Source organism: Marmota marmota, unplaced genomic scaffold, assembly GCF_001458135.2.
Source record: "Marmota marmota marmota unplaced genomic scaffold, marMar, whole genome shotgun sequence".
NCBI lineage: Eukaryota > Metazoa > Chordata > Mammalia > Rodentia > Sciuridae > Marmota > Marmota marmota.
Window position 1 is genome coordinate 16,527,774 of NW_026000242.1, and position 26,353 is coordinate 16,554,126.

Sequence of the window (26,353 nt, forward strand, 5' to 3'; positions counted from 1 at the left end):
CTGTTCAGCCGTGGGCCACTGGGCCTTTTCTGCCGGTGGTCACCGTTCCGCCTACCTGGCAGGCGCTGGGGGTGGGGGGCGGCTCTGCCCCTCAGCAGGCCGCTGGGCCTGCTCTGTGGATGGTCACAGTTCCCTCTACCTTGCCAGCGCAGGGGGAGGGGCTAGAAAATTTCACAGCAACAAAGGATACCACCACTGAATGTGGCCATAACTAATTTGTTCATGTTAGAATTTTTTAGTTATCACATAGTGATGGTGACATAGGATTTGACATAGAAAGAAGTATTAGTGAAAGAGATGAGAGTGAATTTTCAGACATGTAGTAATCATACTAGGAGACTCTGGTTTGATAAGCTAAAAACAATGAGAGTTTTAGGAGGAACAATTGATCAGTAGTGTCAAATTAAAGGAAAAACAATAAACAAGGTCAAATAGGATAAGGACGAAACAGCATATGTTGGTTTAGATAATTTTGAAAGCAGTTCCACCAGAGCAGGAGCCAAGTTGCAGATCATCCATCTTGCTTCTTTCTTCCACACTAGAGAACTGGGCAGATAAGTGCTATTATTATCAACTCTGGCTGGTGTTATTGTTAGTAAATGCAGCATATGTTGAATAGCAATCTTGTAACATGGCAGTGTAGACTGAGTAGTGATGTTTTTATCATAATAGGTGGCTTTCTTAGCTAGCCTTGAACATCAAATCTATGAAACTGAAATAAATGTGAAATGCTTCTTAATATAGGGACTCCTTACGTAGGTTTCTACTTATTTTCATTTCACATGGATTTTGAGGAAAATCTATGAATTGTAAATTTGAAATCTTACCTTGACTACCATACTTTTAGAATCTATAGTAAGTTCTCAACAAATACTTGATGTATTCTGAATTTATTTTAAAAATAGTTTTATTGATTGTAATACTGCCACACTTCTGGATGGAAGGAACACTCAAGAAATAATAAAGATAGAAATAGGAAAACAAGCCATAGACAGTGTCAATTTTTCTGCATTCTAACGGGGCACTAGTAAAGTGTCCTGTCTTCCCAGTCCAGCCTTGATTCTCAGGACTTCCTTATAAGACGGAATAGAGTGGACAAGAAAAGATGAAAATGAAACTACACATACTAATTTCAACCAAACTCAAGAAGAAGTAATGGAGTGACTGTATAGAAGCTGTCTTTAGCATACAGATTCTTTCTAAGTGTTGAACTTCTCTTTGGACCATAAATTTCTACTATTTTTTCCTTAGATCATTCTCAACAGTGAATTTCATATGGTCACTTGTGATCCTGCTTCTGATTACTCTACAATACATTGTGTGTATTTATTTATTTATACTTATTATAATTCTAGTAGTAAAAGTAGAGTTCCTTTTGCTGGGTTATCAAAGAATGAGTATGTACTGACAATGACTCTGTTTCTGTGTAGTCAAATTCCTACTATACTTTTGACTGCTCTTAGTTTTGTGGTTGAAAGAATGCAAATCATTCCAAGTTCTGTCATTTAAAATTTCTTGTTTTCTCTGTCCCTAAGGTCTAACTGACCTGCTGGACTTTTCCTGAGGTTGCTAACATAAACCTTTCATTTCCACCTGATAACTTGATACCTTTTCCTATTCATCTATTAGATTCCCTTTGAGTTGATTTTTTTCCCACTTAATGAGTACATTATACTGTGCAATAAATGGTAGTATGGGTGATATATGGACATAATATAGAGACAACTTGGGTATTCTGTAAAGACTAGGGAAATCATTAAGAAAAATAAAAAATGTTATTTGTGATATTTATAGCAACTGGAACAGGTTATTAAAGACAAAAAGGAACAAGTAGATTAGTAGCATTTAAAAACTTTATGCTTTGGGAGTTAGGAGGAAGAAAGAGATAAGTAGGAGTTGCACAGTGGAGTTTTAGGGCAGGGAAACTACTCTGCATGATACTATAATGTCAGCATTAATAGAATTTATGGCATGGTAAACCCCAATGTAAACTATAGACTTTGAGTGATGACTGTGGGTCAATGTAAGTTTATTTTTTGTAACAAATGTACCACTCTGGTGGAGCATGCTACTGGGGGGCGGGGAAGCTATGCCTGTGAGGGGCAGAGGGTACAGTGAACAATGTACTTTCCACTCAATTTTGTCATGGACCTAAAACTAGTTTAAAATGCAGTCTATTTAAAAACAAACAAACAAACAACAAACAAAAAACATACAGATAAAAAACCTCAAACATGTTCAATTCTCACTAATATCTTAGAAGCATCCAAAAGATGAACTATAATTTACTTTTTCTGATTCATATGAATGAGCTAACCTGTATGGGAAAATGTCTGCCCAAGGAAAATGTCTTTCTTGCTTCACTTACTATCGACCTCTTTTGAGAAGCATTTTAAAAGCTATAATCTAATTTTTTTTATTCTACTTTCTTAACATTTGCTTCTCATTTTCTTTCAGGTTTGAAGTTTGAGGAAATTCAAGAAAGATTTGGAGAGGAGTTCTTTAAAATATGCTTTGATGAGAATGAGAGAGTCCTTCGAGCTGTAGGTGGTACATTACAGGACTTTTTTAATGGCTTTGATGCTTTGTTGGAACACATTAGAACTTCTTTTGGAAAACAGGCCACTCTGGAATCACCATCTTTCCTATGCAAAGAGCTCCCTGAAGGTACTCTTATGCTCCACTACTTCCACCCTCATCATGTGGTGGGGTTTGCAATGCTGGGGATGATTAAGGCTGCAGGAAAGAAGATCTATCGCCAGGATGTGGAAGTGGAACAGGTTGCAAACGAGAAGCTGTGCTCTGATGGTTCAAACCCAGGCAATTGTAGCTGTCTTACTTTCCTTATCAAAGAATGTGAAAATACTAACATCACGAAGAACCTTCCACAGGGAACCTCCCAAGTTCCTGCAGACCTCAGAATTAGCATCAACACCTTCTGCAGAGCCTTCCCTTTCCACCTGATGTTTGACCCCAACATGTCAGTCCTTCAGCTGGGAGAAGGCTTAAGGAAACAACTTCGATGTGACACTCACAAAGTGCTCAGGTTTGAGGACTGCTTTGAGATTGTTTCTCCAAAAGTCAATGCTACCTTTGAGAGAGTTCTGCTGCGACTGTCCACCCCATTTGTGATTAGGACCAAACCTGAGGCTTCTGGCACTGAAAATAAAGAAAAGGTAAGTGGATACGGACTTGATATCGGTGAGGGGAACCATGGAATGGATAATTATTTCAATAAATTACATGCTGGCTATACTTGTAATTATTTAGGCAAGAGAGCTTTAAGTGCCATTTAGAAGATTACTGGTCCCTTGATGTATGTAAGAAGATTTGGCCCTATTCCCAGCCATTTTGCATAGTGTCTGCCTCATTCATTAATTTATTTCAGCACATAAAAAGGAGACATTTATTAATACTAGGCATAGCAATTACAAAAATGATAGGACTCACTAAAAATCTAATATTTTACATTCATGAATTTTTTTCACTGATTGAAGTCAAACCGTGAGAGAAATAGTGATACTGATTTCAGCATTGCAGGGTTTGATTGCCTTATCTGGAAATAAATATAGGTTAAAAAGTCAGCTATACTATGAATCTGTTCTTTTCTAAATTTCATAATCTAGGAACATCTAATACATATCCTACTTTTGTCTTAGTGTACAAAATAATGTTCCCCATAGGTTGGAAATTGACTGTCTAAAAACTTCTCTTTAACTAAATTTTAGTATTGAAATAGGTTCATTCCTTTAGAATGTGTTCATTCCTTGAGAAGATTCAGAGAATATTAGTATTCCATACTCATGTTCTACTAAAATGCAGTTCTCTTAGGCTTTCATCTTATATCCAAGTATTTTGTGGAAGTTATTGGTTATTAGAAATTAATAGGTTGCTATGGCTAAAAGAAGGAAAAATTTCAGAAATAATGAAAAACTCAGTAAGTGAATAATCTACTACACATATTCTGGATTGTCTGCAATAATAATTAATGAAAAAATAGGATCCTGAAAGTGGAGTCAAATATGTTTTTGAGGATTTTGTACAGTATTAGTTTCATAGTTAACTTTATAATTTTGAAGTTCAATGGAAACCTTTTAAAGTATCTGAGAAAGATGGAATGATCCTTAAGTATTCCCTCTGAATAAGTGATTTAGGAAAATCATTCAGTAATATTTTTATTATATAAATCCAGGGATTAGAAATCATCTAAGGATAGACCTGGATTTGATACATTTGGATATTTTAGTGTGAATGAATTATTATTGTTCTTATTCGATCACAGAAAGATTTTTTTAATTTTTTGTTTTTTTAGTAGTACTGGGGATTGAACTCAGGGGCACTTTACATCTGAGTTATACCCCTAGTCCTTTTTAGTTTTTATTTTGAAACAGGGTCTTGCTAAGTTTTCCAGTCTGGCCTCAAAGTTATGATCCTCCTGCCTCAGCCCCCCAAGTTTGCTGAGATAACAGGCATGTGCCACCATAGCCAATTAATAATATTTTTAAGGTGAGATATATATATATATATATATATATACACACACACACATACATATACATATACATATACATATATATACATATATATAAGTTATACATATCAATATACATATATATTTATTAATTACTGCTTATTTTGAGGCCTCTTAGAATGGAAGAAACTTGGTAAATGTGTATTTTTGTTCACATTTGTAATTGCTTTAAAATGGGAATTATACTAGCTTTTTAATTTAGAAAATATTAAAGCTGTCATTTCGGTTTACAGGAGTTCAATATTTGGCATGGAGGGTTTGAAGCATATTTTGGCCTTTAGAATTGAAGTTAGCATTTTCAGAAATGTTCCTGAACTAGATTATTAACAATGTTAATTGTTTTATGTAGTGGAGAAAAATCCATTCAATTTAAATATAATGCTTCAGATTTCCCCCCTATATTTGGTTTGTATTTCTGTTGAATTTGTATACCAGGGTAAGAAATAGACATAATGAAATGATGACTCAAATATCAAGGCCCCCTGCCAATTCCAATAATAAGGAACTGGCTCATTGAGAAGATGCAATTATCATCTAAACATGCTCATGTAGTTTAAAAATAAAGCCATAGGCTAGATTTTTAGTTAGAAAAGAGTAGTAATGTGCTCATTCTTATGTGTACATTTCTGCATACCCACCTGAGAAATGGTTTTGAGAAGGGGACATTTTGGAGGCTATAGTTGTCCAAATTGGAACTATAATCAGTGATGGCATAGAATCTCACCCAGGTGAATAAGTAATGTTTTTGAATTAATGTGTCATCAAATTCCAGTATGTAGTTTCTTAAGATATGGAAAGAAGAAAGCAAATCAGGCTTAAAAATTAATTATGTTCTTGTTGATAAATGTGACCTTGATATGCATTATTTCCCCATAATAACTGTTCTTATTAATGGATTACTTCATGTTGCTTGAAGTCTCTAGTTTTTATTTGGCTTGGATAAGAAAGTGCTATTTTACAATAATTTAACATATATAATTCTTAGTCTAACACTAAAAGCTTTCATTATTTATCTATTTTGTCTATGCACTTAATACCAATGAACCACTACCCCTGCCATCAAGAGAAAAAGTTGAGTTAATCATCAGTCATGACAGTAAAACATTTGCAGATTGAATTGAAAATGCTTCTGATAAATTATGATCTTCGTGATTTTATTTATTTATTTCATTTATTTATTTTATGACTAGAGGTACAAAATGCTCATAAGCAAGTTGGTGAGATACTAGTGAAACAGAAAGCCATATCTTAGACTCTAAAGTATTACATCTTGATCCTGCTGTAATGGGTTATAAACATGTAAGGCTTGGTCAAGATGTCATCTTGTCACTGAGAGGCATCTGGTGCAACAATCCATGGCAGGTTTCAATTCAGCAGTCTTGAAGTCAGAAGAAACTTCCAGATGGCTTAATTAGGCTTTGATCCCATCACTTGGTTTCCTCTGCATCTCTAAGTGCTCATCCATGTCTCACACAGTCTCTCTCTCTCTCTTTTTTTCTCTCTCTCATTTCTTTTCTCCCCATGTGTTTTTATCTCTCCTTAAGCTCAACTTCTTTTTCTGCACCTTCTTACTCATCTAATGTCAAGCACTGAATATGAATAAATTAGTTATTAAAAACAGATATGCTAGCAATAAAGACTCTCTTAGATATCCATGTTAATCTGTGCCATGATCTCTTTCACATCATTCAGATCTAATATTGTTCTGAGAAACTGGGATCTTATTTTGAGTTACAAGGCTTTGTGATGAATTGGAGAATAAATTTGTTTGCAATCCAGCAAGCTGTTTGGAGGTTAATATTTTCATGTGAACTCAACCCATTGAAGTTGATTTCAATGTTTCTTTGTGTGGAGGATTATTACAAATCAGGGTAATGGCACATATTCTTATACTGTAAGTGACATGATAAGTGTCAACAGATTGTAAGAGAGTTTCCTCTGATAACCTTGATTTTAGTAAATCCTTTTAATTTCTGAGTGTCAGATTGCTACATCTGGAAATTAAGAAACTTAGACTAATAATTAATATTTGTATTCCTTTATAAGTCATACTTGATACATGTATATTTATATGATATCAATTATTATGGTTTAGATGCGGTGTCCCACAAAAGCTCACATACAAGACAATGCAAGAAGATTTGGAGGAGAAATGATTGGGTTATAATCTTACCCCAATCAGTGAATTGATCCCTGATGGGATTAACTGAGTGATAACTAAATCTGTTTTGAAAATCTTCCTTTATCTTTCCTAGACAGGTACCCATCTTTTTATGATGTGCTGATTGAAAAGTTTTAAATATATTTATTTATCTTACCATACATAAAGAACTTCTGAAAGACAAGTTTAATTTGGCTGTCAAGAATTCATTTTTAGGCCAGGCATGATGGTGCACACCTGTAATCCCAGTGGTTTGAGAGTTTGAAGCAGGAGGATCACAAGTTCAAAACCAGCCTCAGCAATTTAGCAAGCCCTAAGCAATTCAGTGAAACCCTGTTTCTAAATAAAATATAAAAAAGGGGCTGGGTATGTGGTTCAGTGGTTAAGTGCCCTTAGGTTCATTCCCCGTACCAAAAAAAAAAAAAAAAAAAGGAATTCATTTTTGTCTTCAACTTAAATTTAATTGGGGAAAGTATGAGCATTTCTCTTCAGATCATAATATTCTATTAAAAACTTTCAATATTGAACTGTAGTCTTTGTGATGGACAACTTGACATAAGGGCTTTCTCCATATGTTAGAAGTACACCAGACATAACTTTATTCAAAATAATCTGGAGTCTTTTTTTTCTTGTAAGTACAAATGAGGTTCCTTAATTTAAATTTTTATGTTTTTCATGTTTCCTTACAATTGCTCCCTGACAATTGATTAACCTTAAAAGTAAGATTGGGCAAATTGATATTTTTATGCAGATACCGACATTGTTCATCCAGGTCTTTTTTTCCCCTCTTAATGCCTATAATATTAAAATTAATGTATTGTGTTATTAGTGTGCAATTACTGTGTTTTGTATAGAGGACATCATAGGTGATTACATAGTGAATCATGTACTCCTAACAGTGTCCTCATGTTTAAAGTTTATGTTTTGCCACATTTTAATTTTTGTCAGCAAGAAAGATTTCAGCCTCCCAAACTTATAAACTTATAAACTTATCTATGTTGTAGCATGTATCAATAGGTTGTTCATTTTTATTGCTGAACATTTCGTTGAATAGATATACTACAGTTTATGCATAAAACCAGTGAATGGATATTAGGTTATTCCCATATTTAGGCTATTTTGAGTAATGGGACAGTGAGAATTTATGTACAAGAGTTTATAGGGATATTTTCCCACTTCTCTTGTTCAGATGAATAGGAGTTGCTGTGTTGTATGGTATGGATATGTTTAGACCTTAAAGAAATTGCCAACAGTTTTCCAAGGGGGTTATGCCATTTCCCATTTGACTGGCAACATGTGAGGATTCCACTTTCTTCATATCCTCACCAATACTTAGTATTGTCAGTCTTTTTAATCATTGCCACCCTAGGTGCAAAATGTTATCTTGGGTTTAATTCACATTTCTCTGATGACTAAAGATGTTATCTATCTTTTTTATGCATGTTAGCAATTGGTATGATTTCTTTGATTAAATATCTAATCCAGTGTTTTGCAATTACTTTATGTAGGTCTGTTCAGATTTTCATATTTTCTCGAATTAATTTCAGTACCTTGTGTTTTTCTAGAAACTTGTCCATCTCATCTAAATTGTCTATGTTGACCTAAAGTTGTTTATGATAATTCCATATCATCACTTCAGTTTTGATGTGTGGCTGGTGATGTCTTCTTTTTTGCTCCTGATTTTGGTAATTCATCTTCTCTTACCTCTTGTTTTTTTTTTCCTGGTAACATTTGATGAATGTTTATCAATTTTGTTAATATTTTCAAAGAAACAGAATATTTTCTGTTTTCTATCATGTCTGATGTTTTCTTTCTTGTGCTTGTAATATGCTTAATTTACACTTATTTTTTTCTTTTTTTAATATGTATTTATTTTTTTTTTTAGTTGTAGTTGGACACAATACCTTTATTTATTTATTTATTTTTATGTGGTGCTGAGGATCAAACCCTGGGCCTCACATGTGAGGGGTGAGCGCTCTACTGCCGAGCCATAACCACAGCCCTTTTATTTGTTTTTTAATATGGCAATTTAGATTAATGAGTTGAGGTCCTTTTTTTTTTAGTATGCTCTTTAAACTATAAATTCTTTTAAACTCTACTTTAACTGCATCCCATAAGTTTTAATCTTCATCCTTTTGTTTTCCTTTGGGTCAAATTATTTTCTGATCTCTTCTATAAAGCTCTTTTTTGAGCAATGGATTATTTTTAATTGTGCTATTTAATTTCCATATTAAACGTACATTTGTAAATGTATTTTAAGTCATTTTATTAGTGCTTGCAGTAGAGATTAAAATAAATACTTTAATTATCACAATGTGTCCTTCAAATTAATACTAACCTAATATTGTACACTATAACAGTTTTGTCCTATATAACGTCATTTCTACCCCCCAGCCCCTGCCTTTTTGTGGTATTATTTTACATGTTATAAACTCAATTATACAATGGTTTTTGTAATTACCGTATAATATTAATTGTATGTATATATATAATATATAATTTTATATAATACATATCTATATCAAAAGGTATTAGGACAAGAAAGAAGAAATATATTCAAGCTTTTTCATATACTGTCTTATATTTATCTTCATATTTACCATTTCCTGTGTCTTTATTTCTTCCCATGTATTATGCACTTTCTTTGATCTTGAAGAAGTTCCCTTCATATAGTTTGTAGAGTTGGTCTATTAGCAACCAGTTTTATTACTCTTTATTTGTCTGACAATGTCTTTATTTCACCTTAACTTTTGATAGTTTTTCTGGATATAGAATCTTTTGTTGGAAGTATTTTTTTTTCTGTGAATTGAATATGTCCTCTACTGTCTGTTGGGCTCTTTCTTTTTCAATTAAGTTAGTTGTTCATTGCATCACTGATTCCTATTCCAATGAATGAAATTGAACATAGTGATATAAGAGAGGATAAGTGATCTTGAAAAGAATGATTAGGCAGGGAATACTTCACTGAGAATATATAAGGTTCATATATTTTCTTCATATTCTAGTGTTGGTAGGATTCCCAAATTTGTTACTTTAGTGCACCATTTGACACACTCATGCTAAACATTGTTTTCTGGAACATCCAGTTTAATTTCTTCTTTTTCTTTCATTCTCTTTCTCTCTCACCTTCTCACCTACATCCCTGCCTCCTTCCTGGATAGAGCTGTATTTTTATTTATTTTTATTTTTTGGCTATTGCAGATATTTAATATGTATTTTCACTGTATTATTAGATTCCTTTATTTAGGTTTTTATTGTAAAACAATTACAGTATAAAATTTGGAAAATGCAGAACACTAAGAGTAAAACATCTGTTTATTATTAATTCCTTGAAATATTCACTAATAATCTTTTGGTGTACCTCTTTTTATTTTATACTACAAAACTCATTAGTTATGTGGGTGTAGATAGTTGGTTTTTTTCATTTTTTTTTGCTAAAAAATAATGTAAATCAATGTAGCCTATATATTTTATTTTCAAATTTTTATTAGTACTAAAGTTAGCTACTTTTCTGAATCACATGTTCTCTGATTGTTCAATAGAAGTCTAACATACTTCGGCACATCTACTGGGCCCATCTTTTACTTACTATGCAGTAATAATAATTTTATAATTTTCAATTTTTTTTGCCTTTAAAAAACATTTGCTAAGAAAATTCTTTGCTATAGAAGACTAAGTGGTCAATACTATTTATATATTTCAGTATCTCTTTCTATTACACTGTACTTTATCCTTTCTATTGATAGATTGATAGCTTAGGTTGAAATGAGAGATATTTCACTGGATATAGTTAGTTTTTTATGTTGCTATATGGTACCCCATCAATTGCTGTTGAACCACAAGGCCGGTATATACCTTTGACTTTTTGTTCTGAGCAGCAACTGAACTCTGTGGGCCAATCAAGCACTCCAAGAACATTACAGCAACACTGATGACATGTCAGCATTGTTTTGACAGCACCACAGGATATATCTCCTAGGAACACCAGTGGTTGTCTTGGCAACCTTTACCCTAGTTTGTCAAAGGAGGACTTCAGAGCCTGATTGTTGCTCTGTTATCAATGTGAGATGATAGCTTACATGGTCATGGTAACCATCTCTGTTTTCCTGAAGTATATGCAAGACAGAAAAAATGTCAGAGTCATGGAAACATAATACACTAGATTTTCTTTTCTTCCTTTTTCATATTGTGTATTTACTCTTCAAAGATTCTGTGATTAGGTGTACTCAGATCATAACTTGGTTTTTATTGCTACAGCAACTTCTAAGTCATGACTTCATTGTCTTGCTTTTTCCAAGGGGGTTTTGTGATAATGTCTAATAATGATAATTATGATTGGAATAAGTAAATAGCATTACGTGGCCTTGGTTGGCACCATCCTGGAACAAGCACAGGGGTGGTGCTGGGAAACAATATTGTGTATGACTACGAAGTCTCTGGAGCAGGACTTTCCAAGTTTGAATCCTTTTTCTGTCCTTTACTAGCTAGGTGAACTTGAACAATTTTGATTTTTAAAGCTTGTTTTCTTCGCCAACTGCATGTTTGGTGGGGCTATTTTTTTTTTTAAGATAGAGAGAAGAGAGAGAGAGAATTTTTTAATATTTATTTTTTCAGTTTTCGGTGGACACAACATCTTTATTTTATTTTTATGTGGTGCTAAGGATCAAACCCAGAGCTCCATGCATGCCAGGCGAGTGCACTACCGCTTGAGCCACATCCCCAGCCCCAGTGGGGCTCTCTTGTTCTCTTCTGTTTTCCTGTAAAAATAATGAGGGCATTTTTCTGTGTTCCACAAGTTTGTTTACTACTTGTTTCAGTTTTACCACCAAATACTCATTTAGCATTTCCTTGGTTGTATTCCTCATTTTTAATTCATAGTTTTGATTAAGAAATATTCTTATGTTCAATTTTAATATCACTTGTTCTTAGAAAAAAATGTCAGAATGTAGATTAACATTTAAAAGTATATGTAATATATATGTAAGTACATGTATGTGTGAGAATTCCAGATGGTTATGAATACCTTGTTTGAAAATATTCATAAAGAAGAGGATCCTGCCTTCAAATATTTGAAGAGGTATGATAAGAAGAGGAATACTATTTTATTATGTTTCACAAGGCAAATTGAGAATTAAGTAGAAGTTATAAGGAACTAAATTTGGTTAAGGATTAAGGGAAATTTTCCAATAATTTAGAGATATTAAAAATGAAGTGAATTTCCCTGTGAGATAGTGAGCTACACAATATTTAGGAGTTCAAAAAGAAATTGAGTAACAATCTCTCAGAGGTATTTTAGGGAAGATTCATACAGGGAAGCCCAAACTTCCTCTAAGATAAATAAGATGATCATATTACTTTTAGAATTCTGATTTCAGAAAATAGGAACAATAACTATATTGCAGACTTTTGTGCTCTTAGAAGTAAAATTTCTAATCCATTTTAGAATTCCATTAGAATGGATGTGATTTGACCTGAAGTAATGAATGGGTAGAATAAGAAGAGTCACAAAAGCTGTAATTCTATTTAGTAATCATTATTCTCCAGAACCTAGTACTTTGCAACCTTTAAAATTCAACTAATATTTAAGTTTCATTGAAGTGTCATCTGTGTTGAGTTCCAAGTTTAGTAAGCATTATCCACTCTTAGAAAATTCAATTAAAACTTGATTTATATGACCTATCACGAATAGTCAACATAGTAAAAGCTGTCTTTAAAACATTTTTAACTTGAGGGTGCTCTATAGAAGAGTCATTTGTTTGTTTTTCAATATTCATGAAACTGGACCTTTAGGAAATGCTGAAATAATAAGCAAGTCATTAGCGTGTGCCTCTTGAACAAGTTTTCTTCTAGCTTATTTAGATTTTAAGAAACTAAAATAATTTCCACATTTTTCATTCACTGGTAGTTATATTGATCTCTTAATAGATAGATCTTTCTATCATACTGAAAAAATATGATCCAGCACTGTTGGTTTCATTAAACAGTATTTTTAAATTTTGTGACAGAAGGAGCATAGTTCACTACATTTTGCTTTTCTGAATAGAATACAAGTATTTATGTTTGTATTACAAGATGGTCTTGTTTTTTTTTTTCCTTTTATCTTTTAACTGAAGACAGTGTTTTTCATGGATGCTTAGGAGAATGAAGACTTGACCTTATTTATAGGAGGAGCAGAGGAAGAAATTTGTTCCCAAACTCTTGCTCTTTGAAGGAGAGGTCAAGAACTGTATTTCTTGTCAGGACAGGCTTATCTGTGATGTTGTTGACAGTTGATGTTAAGAATGTAAAACTCCTGCGAAGTCTTAAGATTTCAAGTTTACATGTCTCAGAATTATGAGTGGATGAGTGACTCTGGGCTACTCCACAGGAGCTTCAGAAATCTTTCCTTCCACTTCAGAAAATGTGTGAGGAAATCACTCCATCTCCATATGCATACGTAGAACTCATATTATGACTTACAGAACCAAGCATTTGCTCATTTTCCTGATTTATGAATATAGTAAGTGCAGAGCTAATACTAGAGTTGCCATAAATAAGAGAAAGAATTTCTTATAAATGTTTTGCATTAAAAGGATTTTGTGCCAATCAGATTTCCTAGGTAGGCTTTTAATTCTTCTTACCTTACTATTCTTATTAGAATAATTATGATTTTTTCCAATTGTTTACTATTCCCCTGGGCTCTGTGGTTGTAGAGGCTTTTTCTATACTATGAGTTTATTATTCTGTGGAATAAAAAAGTATCTCATTTGATATACAATGTTTGCATTCAGTATAGGAAATAAAATTTTGTCAAGTTAATATTATTTTCTCCAATTTATAGACATAAGTGATATCTTAACAAATCATTTGTAGATTCTGTTTTCTATTTCTCTATAATCCTCTTGATTTTATGTAATCATAAATCTATACTATATTATAAATTATAATATAACATTATAAATATATAATATAAATATATATTACAGGTTTTACATTTCATTCTGTCAGTTTCTCCATTCATTAGATGATTTGAGTTTTGTTTTTGTTTTGTTTTGGTACTGGAGCCTTTAACCACTGAGCCACATCCCCAGATCTTTTTATTTTTTAATTTGAGACAGGATCTTGCTAAATTGCTTACAGCCTCACTAAATTGCTGAGGGGCTGGCTTTGAATTTGAAGTTCTCCTGCCTTAGCCTCCCGAAGTTGCTGGAATTACAGGTGTGTGCCATTGCACCTGGCCAAGATATGACTTTTTAAACTTTTGTCCACAATACTAAATTACAGAAGACAATGAGTAATTTTGTCACTGTATGAGAATAAATGAACAAACAAACAAAAAAGCCTCTCTAATTTGCTCCTCCTGATAGGGGTCATTTGACACTATAATAATGTGTTTCATTTTCTTAAAAGAATGTTATCTTGTAAACTTTATATATGATTTGATTTCCTTAGTTTTCCCCAGATATTTCTTTGAAGAGAACCACTCTCTTACAGTGTGACTTTCTGAGTGCTGACAACATTCAATTTATAAGGCTGTTTCTCACCACTATCATATAACAATTTAAAGTAACGTAATTTAAAAAATGTGTTGGGAGCCTTCTTAAAGTCTAAATATAGACTATACATATATTTGCTTTGTTTCCCTCAACCACTAACTTGATAATTCCAAGGGGAAGAGATGATTAAGTGGGTCTAGTGTCAGCTGTTCTCTATAATCTGAGCAAGGCTCAGATCTCATATTTTGTGAAGGAGGAAAAATAGTCTCATAAGCTTCTTCTGTTGTTTATATGTATATGAATTAATCTGAGTGCTTTATTGTTTTCCTATCTTTCATCTTAATAATTTTGGACTCATTGTATTTATATCATATTTACTTTTACCTATCATACACTTATAGGTAAGAGAATTTCCTGGCTTAGCTTTTAGCTATATCTCCCCCACTCCCTATTTCAGCAGGGGTTGCTGTCACCAAAAGTATGGCATATTTTGAAATTTTAGATTTATTTTACTTAAGGTATTTATTCTATAATTTTATCTGTCTCCTTTATCATTGTTGGCACTTGATATTTGGGTTGGTTTCCTTGGTTTGGCATAGCTGAATTGACTAAGACTATTTTTAGCATATAAGTTTCAGTGTATTTCTCAAAAGTACACTTTATGACTGAGAAAGTTTTGAGTTTTAATAGCACAGATTCTCAAGGTTGCTTCAGACCAACTATTTAACTTTTTTAAAAAATAAACTACTATGTGTTGTAGTATAGAAGATATTTTTTTCTTTAGTTTTAGAATAAAATATCAAAAATACTTTATTCACCTAGTCAAAAACCAGGGTAAAAATGATCATCTAATCATTTATTCTGTTTATTTTCCCACTAGAATTAAATAAAACATTTAAAAGTCCATAATCATTTGTCCAGAACCCCTGAAAGTCTTCACCCTTTTGGAACTGAGGATAATTTTAAACAATTTTCTTATGTCTTGGTACAGAAGTGACTGGCAGTAAGAGAGAAATGATAATGTGTTCTAAATTCTGTCAGTGATAGTGCAGATGTAAGACATTGTCGTGGCAGTAATTGCAACAGATTGAAAGTTAGTTGAAATTTAACATGAAGGTGATTTTTCTTTAAAATTAGTGACTCTAGTTTTAGATTGAAATGTATATCTCTTCATCTTTTTCAAAAAGATGATTGTAGGGAATAGGCCTTTCGAAAAACCTTCTCAGGATTTTAATGGACCCTGTGGAAAATGGAAAGCAAATGAACCTGATAGGCAACATGATCGTTTTAGCTACTCTTTCAAAGATGTTGATTATAAAAGTGGTGACAATGATCAATCTAATTTCACTCCTCTAACGATTCCTGGGATAGGTACTGTTATTGAGACTCACTTTTTAGATGAGGAGACTGAAGTACAAGCAGGTTAAGAAAACTTTTCCAAGGCAGTATAGCTGGTACGTGCCAAAGGCAGGATTTGTAGCCAGGTGGTGAGCTCCCAAAGCTTGTGCAACGAAGTGTGGACTGAAACACACTTCACTAGCATATTTTTTTCTGAAGCAATACAAAACAACCTATGCTTTTGAACATTTATTGCTGTTCTAGGGTCTGTATATGGTTCTTATTTTTATAGTCTAAAATCAATTTGGGAAACAAGATATAAATATATTTTAAGAACATCATTCATGCACAAGGGATAAAGAAGTTATCCACTGATTGTTAGTGTGAGTTTATAATTTTCTACTTTTGAGATAAGCTAAATTTCTTTTTAGATGTCACATGCAAATGATGTTTTGACTGTCCTCCAAGTACAAGTGTAAATCATGGCAAACTATGCTATTTGCAATTGTGATTGGCTTTTCTTTTAACATGACAAAAGTTACATGTGCTGCTTCTGGAAAATTGAAATAATTTAAATTTATTTCTTGTTTTCAAATCATACAGGAATTCCTTATATCATCTTAATTGATTTATGTAACACTTTTAAAAGATGTAAAAAATTAGATTTTTCTCCTACAATTTTGATTTACCCTAAATTGTAGGAAGAGAGAAAGTTTTAGTTTGCAGTTTTAGTTTTATTTTGCAAATGGTCTTGGAAAAACCTAGTCTGTTTTTACCCCTTGGAAACTACCTCTGATTATGGTTGTTCTTGCAGGCTTCAGACAACTTTAATCCATGACTTCTTAACCTTTGTCTCGTGAGGCTTATCTTATTTTTTATATTATTGTGTCTCCTCATCCAGGGTAAAGTCATAGTGTATTTGTCTTTGATAGCATTTTGATAGATTGTTGTCACCATCATTTCATTTTACAATATTTGCTGGAGTCAAAAAAATTTAAAAATTCTTGATTTTAATACACATTTTGGTCATATATTTCTTTAAAACTTGTCATGATATTGCATTTAACCTGTGTATAAAGTCAGATTGACAATGGCACGTTTATGAGGATATGGCTGTGGGCCTTCAGAAGACGGTTTGAGCTCATCTGAGCTGGTCCCAGTCATGATCCAGTTGTTCCTTGTCCTGTCAGGTTTTTGGTCAGACATACTGAGTTTTGTCCATTATTTTAGGTCTGACATTTAACCGTTATCTGACATGCAGCAGACACTCAGGAAATGTGATGGAGGGATTAAATTATTTTGAGGTTCATTCTGTTTTTAAGGCCCAAAAATAAGAATATAAGAGACAACAATTTGAAATGTGCTGTTTAATTGTGAAGTATCATATTGCATAAAATTATTTATTTATATTAGTGGTCATATTTAAATTTTCACTGATAACAAAATTGATTACTTAAACTACATATCTCTGTGATTACATTCTGTCTGGTATAAATGAGGAAAATAAAATTGCAAATAATATCCTAATGAGGTAATTTCCTAATAAGTCCTCATTTATGGTTATAAGTCCAATTTCAGTCATCGCTTATAACATAAGAAGTATAATCTTATTATATTTTTCTTTATGTTTTAGCATGTTTCTAAAATGAATATTATGCATTTTGACCTCAAGTCCTAGTCATCTTTCTTTCCTTTCTTCGGTTGCCACTGCCACCTGCATATATTCTGTCAGGGTTCAGTTCATAACTATTTATTGAATACTAATTTCATTCCATGTATATTGGAGGTATATATGAATATGACATATTTTCAACTCTCAAGGAATATCATAATGCTCATTACCCATATTGTGTGTGCAGATGTGTGTATGTGTTTGTGGTTTCTGTTTGTCTCTAATTGTGTGTTTCTTAAGGATAGGAACTGATTTTTAACCATCTATCTCTTTAGCACCTAGGAAAGTACCTGGAAAAATGTAGACCCTTGATTATTGAATGAATAAATTCATAAAGATGTTACCATTCATTTTGAGAGCACATGAAAAAGTATTTCATTCATAAACTTCATCTCAAATTTTTCTTTCATCTTAACATTTTAAGTATAGGACAGACATTTTTCATCTCTGTTTTAGAGCTGAGGAAACAGAGAAGCAAATACTATAAATGATTTATTGCATTCTGCTGATACATGTACATGCTGCTGGTGTGCTGATACTTGTCTTAGAATCAGTTTCAAGAAGAAAGCTAAATGTGGAAGTGTTAAGAGCTCAGCAAAATTTCAGCTTTTATAGAAAATGTGCTTTTGCGAAGTCAAATTGCTAGTTGATATGCACTTGATGACAGGATTTATAGACAAAAATAATTCTCTTTTTTATTTGTTCTTTTTAGTTATACATGACAGAAGAGTATATTTTGACATATTTATACAAATCTGGAGTACATCTCATTCTAATTAGGGTTTCAGTCTTGTGGTTATACATGATATGGAGATTCACTGTGGGGTATTCATGTATGCACATAGGAAAGTTAAGTAATATTCCATTCTTTCCTATTCCTATCCTTCTACCTCCATACCCTTCATTCCCCTTTGTCTAATCCACTGAACTTCTATTCTTCACCTACCTCAATTGTTGCATGTTAGCATCCACATATCAGAGAGAATATCTGACCTTTGTTTTGGGGGGGATTAGCTTACAGTTCTCTTAATCATCTTTAACTTTGTTAATTTCTGAGAGCCTACCTTGTACGAGTCACTTTTTCATGCATGTTAAGGATATAATGGTAAGTAAACCATCTGTTGTTGATATGCTTCTGCCAAGTGGAAGGCAAGACCAAGACTCAAATGTATTGTGGTAACTCCTAAAATGGAAGAGGTTTGTTTTCTTGTTTTTATTTATTTTTTGCTTATTTGCTTAGTTATTGTTTATGAAATTTTTACAAAGAGCAAGGCTCTGGAATAAACATTTCATATATGCAATATCATTTAATCTTTTCAATATCCCTGTGAGGTCAAATCCTTATTCCCATTTTACAGATAAGAAAATTGAAGTATGAATGTTATGGGATCATCAGAGAGTAAGTAATTATTCTTTGGGGGAAGATCTGGAGAAGGAAATCAGGAAGAGGAGAATGGCATGATCATATTGTGTCAACAAAGAGATTTAAAAGATTTATGTAAAGCATGTTCTTAATGGAAGAGTGATTATTTTTCACCAGAATTGTTTTAGTCCTTTAATGATTTTTGAAGCCTTTTTTGGATCATATTTTGTCTTAAGGATCATATTTCTGGCATGGTTCCCTGGGAATATGTGGAAAAGACAAGTTAGAATGTTCCAGTTGGCTGTAAGTGTGGAAACATCTGAGGGATTTTTCTGGTCAGGTCCGGTAGAAACAGAAATCTCGCTGTAAGTTCTGGTCTTGGAGCATTTCAGGATATGGGTCTTGGAGCATTTCAGGATATGGGAAATTGAATTTAGTGGACATGGAAATCATAATGATGAGAAATCCATAAACAAGTTTTAAAAATAGGTGACTTCCATGCCCTGTTCCTGACTTTTCCCATGGTGTCACATAATTACATTATGTTGCACATGGACTGAGTAAGACAGGGTGCATGGCAATTGACCTTATGACCTGATATCTTCACTGGCTTTAGTATTTATTGGATGTATTATAAAATATGAAAATGAAAGTCAAAAGTAAACTGATCATGGGATTCTGAATGGAACAAAATTTCAGAGAAAAAAATATGCTTAATCATTTTTATCAGTAGAATGTCAATACAGCATGGAATTGTCATTAATGAGAGTAATGGTAGTAACAAGTCTAAAGAAAGGAAACTCATGAAGTATAGAGTATATATTTTTAAAAAGAAATACAGCTTGTTAAAGTTAACTTTATTCTTTACTCAGAAGAAAATCAATAATTTAATGTTCTCCTGTTCACTTGAACTGCTAATACAATGTTAACGAGAAGCATCTTCCATGGATTGTTTAATGGCCAAATAAGAGTCATTTTTAATTATAAGATTTAAATGGCAAACATTTGGAAATGTTGAAACCTTTAGAATAGATCCTAAATGTTCTCACCACAAATTCATTTCTTTTAATAGGTGAAAATTGCCCCCAAATATCAACCCTGTTTATACTTTCAATAAGGTTTAACAAATTAAAACTTTGTCTACATTGATAGAATCATAATTTTTGAATTAGTGGAATGTTATTTAATGACTTTTGCATTTATTTCTAGTGATAGAAATAAAGCATTACTGGAAGCTGATTAATTCAGCTTGAGTCTTATTCCAGGAAGGTGGTCCTATCTTGAATGTGTCCTCTAGTCTTGGATAACTATGGACAAACTGACTTATTCTCAACTTATATTTTGAAAGACCATGAAAGCTCTAAATCATTTCTTTTTGAGATCAAGCATCATTAGCTTTTTGAGCTTTTGCTCCTGCAGTATATTTTTCTGAGTTTGTCTTTAGTTTGTCCTTCAATGGACAAGTTCTCATTTCTCACTATAACCTGAGCTGAATGCCATAATCCAGATGTGATTTGGCCATTGAGGTGCTAGGGCAGTTTGAGGTGGAAGTCAGGCTTCCATTAATGCAGCTGGGGCATTTTTTCCCCTGGGAAACACATCAGGCCTTTGTCTCATGTTGACTTGGTATTCAATAATTATGCCCAGTCTATTTTGAAATAAATTGTTTTCAATTTAAGTTCTATGTGCCTTTGAATTATGTTTTTGTGTGAATTATCTCTGTTAAATTTCACCTTATCAGTTTTAGCTTATAGCTCTAGTTATTGAAATATTTTTGAAGACTGATTCTGTCATCAGTTTAATAGGATATTCCTTCTATAAGGCTGCATTTTAGCAAGTCCTTAAAATTAGAAGGGAAGTGGAGAAAATATAATAGGAAAATACCATCAAAAAACATATTATATGAAACTATTATAAATGTTTTAACAGTGACTGTTGGTATTTTTGTAGTATATACTTCCCATTTTCATCATTATAAAAATCTTCTCTCATATTTACATATGCTTTCAGAAGTAATTACTAACAATAACACATCTTAATTACAAGATACATCTGCTCTAAGCATATAAAACATATTTATGAAATATTTTTCTCCCTACATGGATGACCCATTTTCTCAATTTTAATTATTTCTATATATTTGAATGAAATTACTAAATACATTTATATGGTTAATACCATGACTGGCAGTTTAAAGCTGTTTTCTATAATAATTATGTGAGTAATGGATTTTACAGTGTTTTCATTTCTCTCTGGAAAGCATCCATATATTTGTCAGTACTAAACAGCAAATCAACATTTTTTTTTCCTGCATACATTCTAGTTGCATATATATTTTTTTAACCTCCTAGAATTCTGTTCCTAGATATTTGATATATTTCTATGGTCTCTGAAATTTCAGGAAAAGATGTAAGCAAAGGAACTGCATTGGGTTATGTCAAAAGACAAAATTTCAATAACTTTAAAGACCAAATTGGCTTTTCTCATTCCAGAATCAGCCATCATTTTATTCTGTAAAATAGAATTGAGGGTTCAACTGGGCATGACAGACAGGTGGTTTTTATAAGATGGGAATGAGGGAACAAAATAATAAAAATGGACTAGTTAACTTCAGGTAGCATTTTTGTAAGGAGTAAAATAGAGGGGTTTTCCTTACCATGCAAGCTCTGGTTGATTGGATCCCTTCTGCTGCAGATCTCCTGTTTTCAAGAAATATTTGTCTGCTTTTGGTTTTGCCTACTTCCTTAAAGATTTGGTTTGATTACGTGTCATTAAGAGGGGTGACTCCAATTTGGTTTGTTCTCTTGGGGCCTAGTGCAGGATTTTAGTTAAAACAGTGGCCTATGAATTTCATTTAGCAATGTCACTCATATGATTATGAATTGTTAGTTATCTTTATCTTTACTTTTGTGTGTATGTGGTGATGGGGATTTAACCCAGGACCTGCTGCATGCTTAGCATGTAGGCTCCCACTGCAATGGGGGAGCAATATTGTCTTTAAATATTCAGTAGCTTCAGTACTCTATGAAGCTTTTCCTGATTGTCTCATAAAATTGACCAATCATTCTATCTTTTAATCATCTGTGTTCTGCCCATTTTTCTGAGTACTTGTACTCCTTATGTTTTCTTGCTATACAATGAGTATAAACAGTATTGCATATGTATGTATATACATTGTGTGTGTTTGAAATTTATCCAGTGTCACTTTACTGAGTATTGGTGGTCTTCTCATATTAATAAGAAGCCCAGAATGAGGCACAGTATAAATATTCAAAATGGTGGGTACAAAATTACAGTTAGTAGGAATACATTCTGGAGATTTGTTATGCAGCTTGATGACTATAGTAAGCAACAATATATTATACACTTGAAAATTGCTAGGACAATAGGTCCTAAATGTTCTCACCACAAATCAATGATAAGTATGTGAGTGACAGATATGTTAATTAGTTCAACTTAGTCATTTCAAAATATATATGTGTGTGTTTGTATGTATGTATATATATAGTATATATCACAATGTACACCATTAATATATAAATTTTTACTTGTCTATTAATCTTAATATAGCAGTGGGAAAAAGGAAAACCAATAAATGCTATCAATTGAAAACATGAATGAGTGAAACATGACTCCTGGCAAAGAGCCCTGCTGACATTGACTTGTGCCAAGTTCACAATGTCCCCATTATTAATCCCCTTTTAATTTGATTTTATCAGATTTTCCAATGGGAATTGATAAATCTGAATGAAAGGGAAGAAATGGCTATAGTAATTATTTAATTATAATAATTTTCTAGTAAAAAATGGTTTGAAAAATGGTCTTGAAAAAAATGGTCTTGAAAGGTTTGCCTTTGATTTGCATTTCTCTGACTGCTAGAGATGGTGAGCATTTTTTCATGTACTTGTTGATTGATTGTATGTCCTCCTCTGAGAAGTGTCTGTTCAGGTCCTTGGCCCATTTGTTGATTGGGTTATTTGTTATCTCATTGTCTAATTTTTTGAGTTCTTTGTATACTCTGGATATTAGGGCTGTATCTGAAGTGTGAGGAGTAAAAATTTGTTCCCATGATGTATGCTCCCTATTTACCTCTCTTATTGTTTCTCTTGCTGAGAAAAAACTTTTCAGTTTAAGTAAGTCCCATTTGTTGATTCTAGTTATTAACTCTTGTGCTATGGGTGTCCTATTAAGGAATTTGGAGCCCGACCCCACAATATGTAGATTGGAGCCAACTTTTTCTTCTATCAGATGCAGAGTCTCTGATTTGATATCTAGCTCCTTGATCCACTTTGAGTTAACTTTTGTGCATGGCAAGAGGAGGGGATTCAGTTTCATTTTGTTGCATATGAATTTCCAGTTTTCCCAGCACCATTTGTTGAAGATGCTATCCTTCCTCCATTGCATGCTTTTAGCCCCTTTATCAAATATAAGATAGTTTTAACTTTGTGGATTAGTCTATGTGTCCTCTATTCTGTACCATTGGTCCACACGCCTGTTTTGGTACCAGTACCATGCTGTTTTTGTTACTATTGCTCTGTAGTATAGTTTGAAGTCTGGTATCGCTATACCGCCTGATTCACACTTCCTGCTTAGAATTGCTTTTGCTATTCTGGGTCTTTTATTTNAGACTGTGGAACCAACCCAGATGCCCTTCAATAGATGAATGGATAAAAAAAATGTGGCATTTATACACCATGGAGTATTACGCAGCACTAAAAAATGACAAAACCTCATGGAATTTGCAGGGAAATGGATGGCACTAGAGCAGATTATGCTTAGTGAAGCTAGCCAATCCCTGAAAAACAAACACCAAATGTCTTCTTTGATATAATGAGAGCAACTAAGAACAGAGCAGGGAGGAAGAGCAGGAAGAAAAGATTAACATTAAACAGAGACATGAGGTGGGAGGGAAAGGGAGAGAAAAGGGAAATTGCATGGTAATGGAGGGAGACCCTCATTGTTATACAAAATTACATATAAGAGGTTGTGAGGGGAATGGGAAAATAAACAAGGAGAGAAATGAATTACAGTAGATGGGGTAGAGAGAGAAGATGGGATGGGAGGGGAGGGGGTATAGTTGAGGATAGGAAAGGTAGCAGAATACAACAGTTACTAATAGGGCATTATGTAAAAATGTGGATGTGTAACCGATGTGATTCTGCAATCTGTATTTGGGGTAAAATTGGGAGTTCATAACCAACTTGAATCTAATGTATGAAATATGATATGTCAAGAGCTTTGTAACGTTTTGAACAACCAATAAAAATAAAAAAGAAAGGTTTGCCTTTGTTTTAAAATTTTGCAGGCTCAGAGATATTTGTAGAATGGTGTTTACCACTAGTAATTTTTTTTAATGAATCAGTGTCTTATATAAACAAATATTGAAGAGTTAGCAAGAACAGATTTTTACTCTTCTGTCTCACTTCTATTCATTATTTTTTTATATAAAGGTATTTTCACTTATAATTATTTTTTATTAGCGCATTAGAGTTGTATATAGAGTTAGCATTAGAGTTAGCAATTGGGTTCATTTTGACAAAATAATACATTCAAGAAATTTTATTTCTATCCCCATTTGCCTCTTTTCCCTCCCCTCCTTCCATCCCCTATACTCCTTCCTCTTCTCTTCTGATATTCCTTTTGCCTGTTTACTTAATTATTTTTGATTGGTACTTTCTAATATACATAAAGATGAAATTCCCTGAAGCATATTCATATGTGCATATAATATTATTTTGTTAAATTCATTCCATGTTTTCTCTCCTTTCCCATCCCGCTTTCTCTCTCACTCTTGATCTCCCTCTTCTACTCCTCTGACATTCTCTCTATATTTGTGATATCTGATCCCCCCACCTTCTTTTCTTTATTGTGCTCTAGCTTCCACATATGAGAGAAAACATTTGACTCTTGATTTTGAGTCTAGCTCATTTTACTTAGCACGATGCTCTCCATTTCCATCTATTTAACAGAAAATGCCATAATTTTATTTCCCTTTATGGTTGAGTAAAATTCCATTGTGCAGATATACCACATTTTCTTGATCCATTCATCTATAGGCACACATCTGAACTGATTCCATAATTTGGGTATTGTGAATTGTGCTGCTATAAACATTATATTGTTGTAGTATGCTGATTTTAGCTCTTTTGGATAAATTATGGTTGTTCCATTCCTAGTGTTTTAAGGAATCTTCATACTGTCTTCCAGAGTGGTTATATTAATTTGTAGTGCTACCAATAATGTATGAATGTACCTCCCCGTCCCCACATCCTAAGATAACTATTTAAATTTCTTAAACTTTATAAAACAAATGTGCTGAGTATAACTCTGATACAAAATCCAAAAACCACATCTAGGAAAGAAAACTACAAACCAATATCCTTGATGAATATATAGGCAAAAATCCCTAATAAAATATTAGCAAACCACATTCAAAAACATTAAGATAATACACCATGATCAAATGGGCTTTTCCCAAGGATGCAAAGTTGGTTCAACATATGCCAATCAAAAAATGTAATTCACCACTTAACTAGAATTAAGAACAGGAACCATATAATCATCTCAATAGATGCAGAAAAGGCCTTTGATAAAATACAGCACTCATTGATGTTAAAAACGTTGGAGAAACTAGAGATAGAAGGAACTTACCTCAACATCATAGAGGCCATATACAACAAAACAAAAGCCATCATCATAATGAATGGAGAAAAAGTTTTTCCTTTAAAATCAGGATGAGATAAGTATGTTCACTCTCACCACTTCTATTCAATATAGTTCTCAAAACTCTAGCCAGAACATTAGGCAAGAGAAGGAAATTAAAGGGATATAAATAGCAAAACTGTCACTGTTTGCTAATGATATTATCTTATATCTAGAAGACTCAAAAAATTTTACCAGAAGACTTCTAGAGCTAATAAATGAATTGTGCAAAGTAGCAGAATACAATATCAACACTCATAAATCCATAGCTTTCATATAATCCAATAGCAATTCAACTGAGGGGAAAAAATCAGGAAAACCATCCCTTTCACAATACCCTCAACAACAACAACAACATCTTGAGAATTAATCTAAACAGGGAGTTGAAAGATATCTACTATGAAAATTATAGAACACAGAAGAAAGAAATGGAAGAAGACCTCAGAAGATGGATATACCTCCCATGTTCTTGGGTAGGTAGAATTAATATTGTCAAGATGACCATACTACCAAAAGCAATGTACACATTCAATGCAATCCCCATCAAAACACCAAAGACATTCTTCATGGAACTAGAAAATACAGTCCTTGAATTCCCTTGGAAGAATAGAAGACCCAGCATAGCAAAATCAATTCTGAACAAGTAATGCAGGAGGCATCACAATATCTGTTCTGAAATTATACTACAGAGGTACAGTAGCAAAAACAGCATGGTATTGGCATTAGTATAGATATGAAGTCCAGTGGAAGAGAATAGAAGACACAGAGACAAACCCGCAGCATACCTACAGCCCCCTGATACTTGACAAAGTTGCCAAAAATATATGTTGGAGAAAAGACAGCCTTCTTTTAATAAATGCTCTGGGAAAATGATATTCATGTGTAGAAGAATGGAATTAGATGCTATCTTTCACCCTGCAAAAAAGTCAAATCAAAATGGATCAAATACAAAGGAATTATACCAGAAACCTTGCAACTGCTAGAAAAAATACATTCCATTGTATAGGTGTAGGCACCAACTTCAATAATACCCTTAAATCTCAAGAAATAAACCAAAGAATCAATAAATGGGATGCCATAAAATTAAAAAGCTTCTTCACAGTAAAGGAAG

The 26,353-nt window shown here is 33.0% G+C and overlaps 1 protein-coding gene across 1 annotated transcript in view; it reads left to right on the top strand.

The window, feature by feature from the left end:
- The window catches only part of Gucy1a2 (guanylate cyclase 1 soluble subunit alpha 2), a gene marked incomplete at its 5' end in the record, with an annotated part of 260,928 nt that overhangs the window by 71,653 nt on the left and 162,922 nt on the right, over nucleotides 1-26,353 (top strand). Inside the window, one exon of the mRNA XM_015489685.2 lies at nucleotides 2,458-3,176. Within this exon, the coding sequence (XP_015345171.2) occupies nucleotides 2,458-3,176 (719 nt within the window). The remainder of the gene's footprint in view (nucleotides 1-2,457; nucleotides 3,177-26,353) is intronic.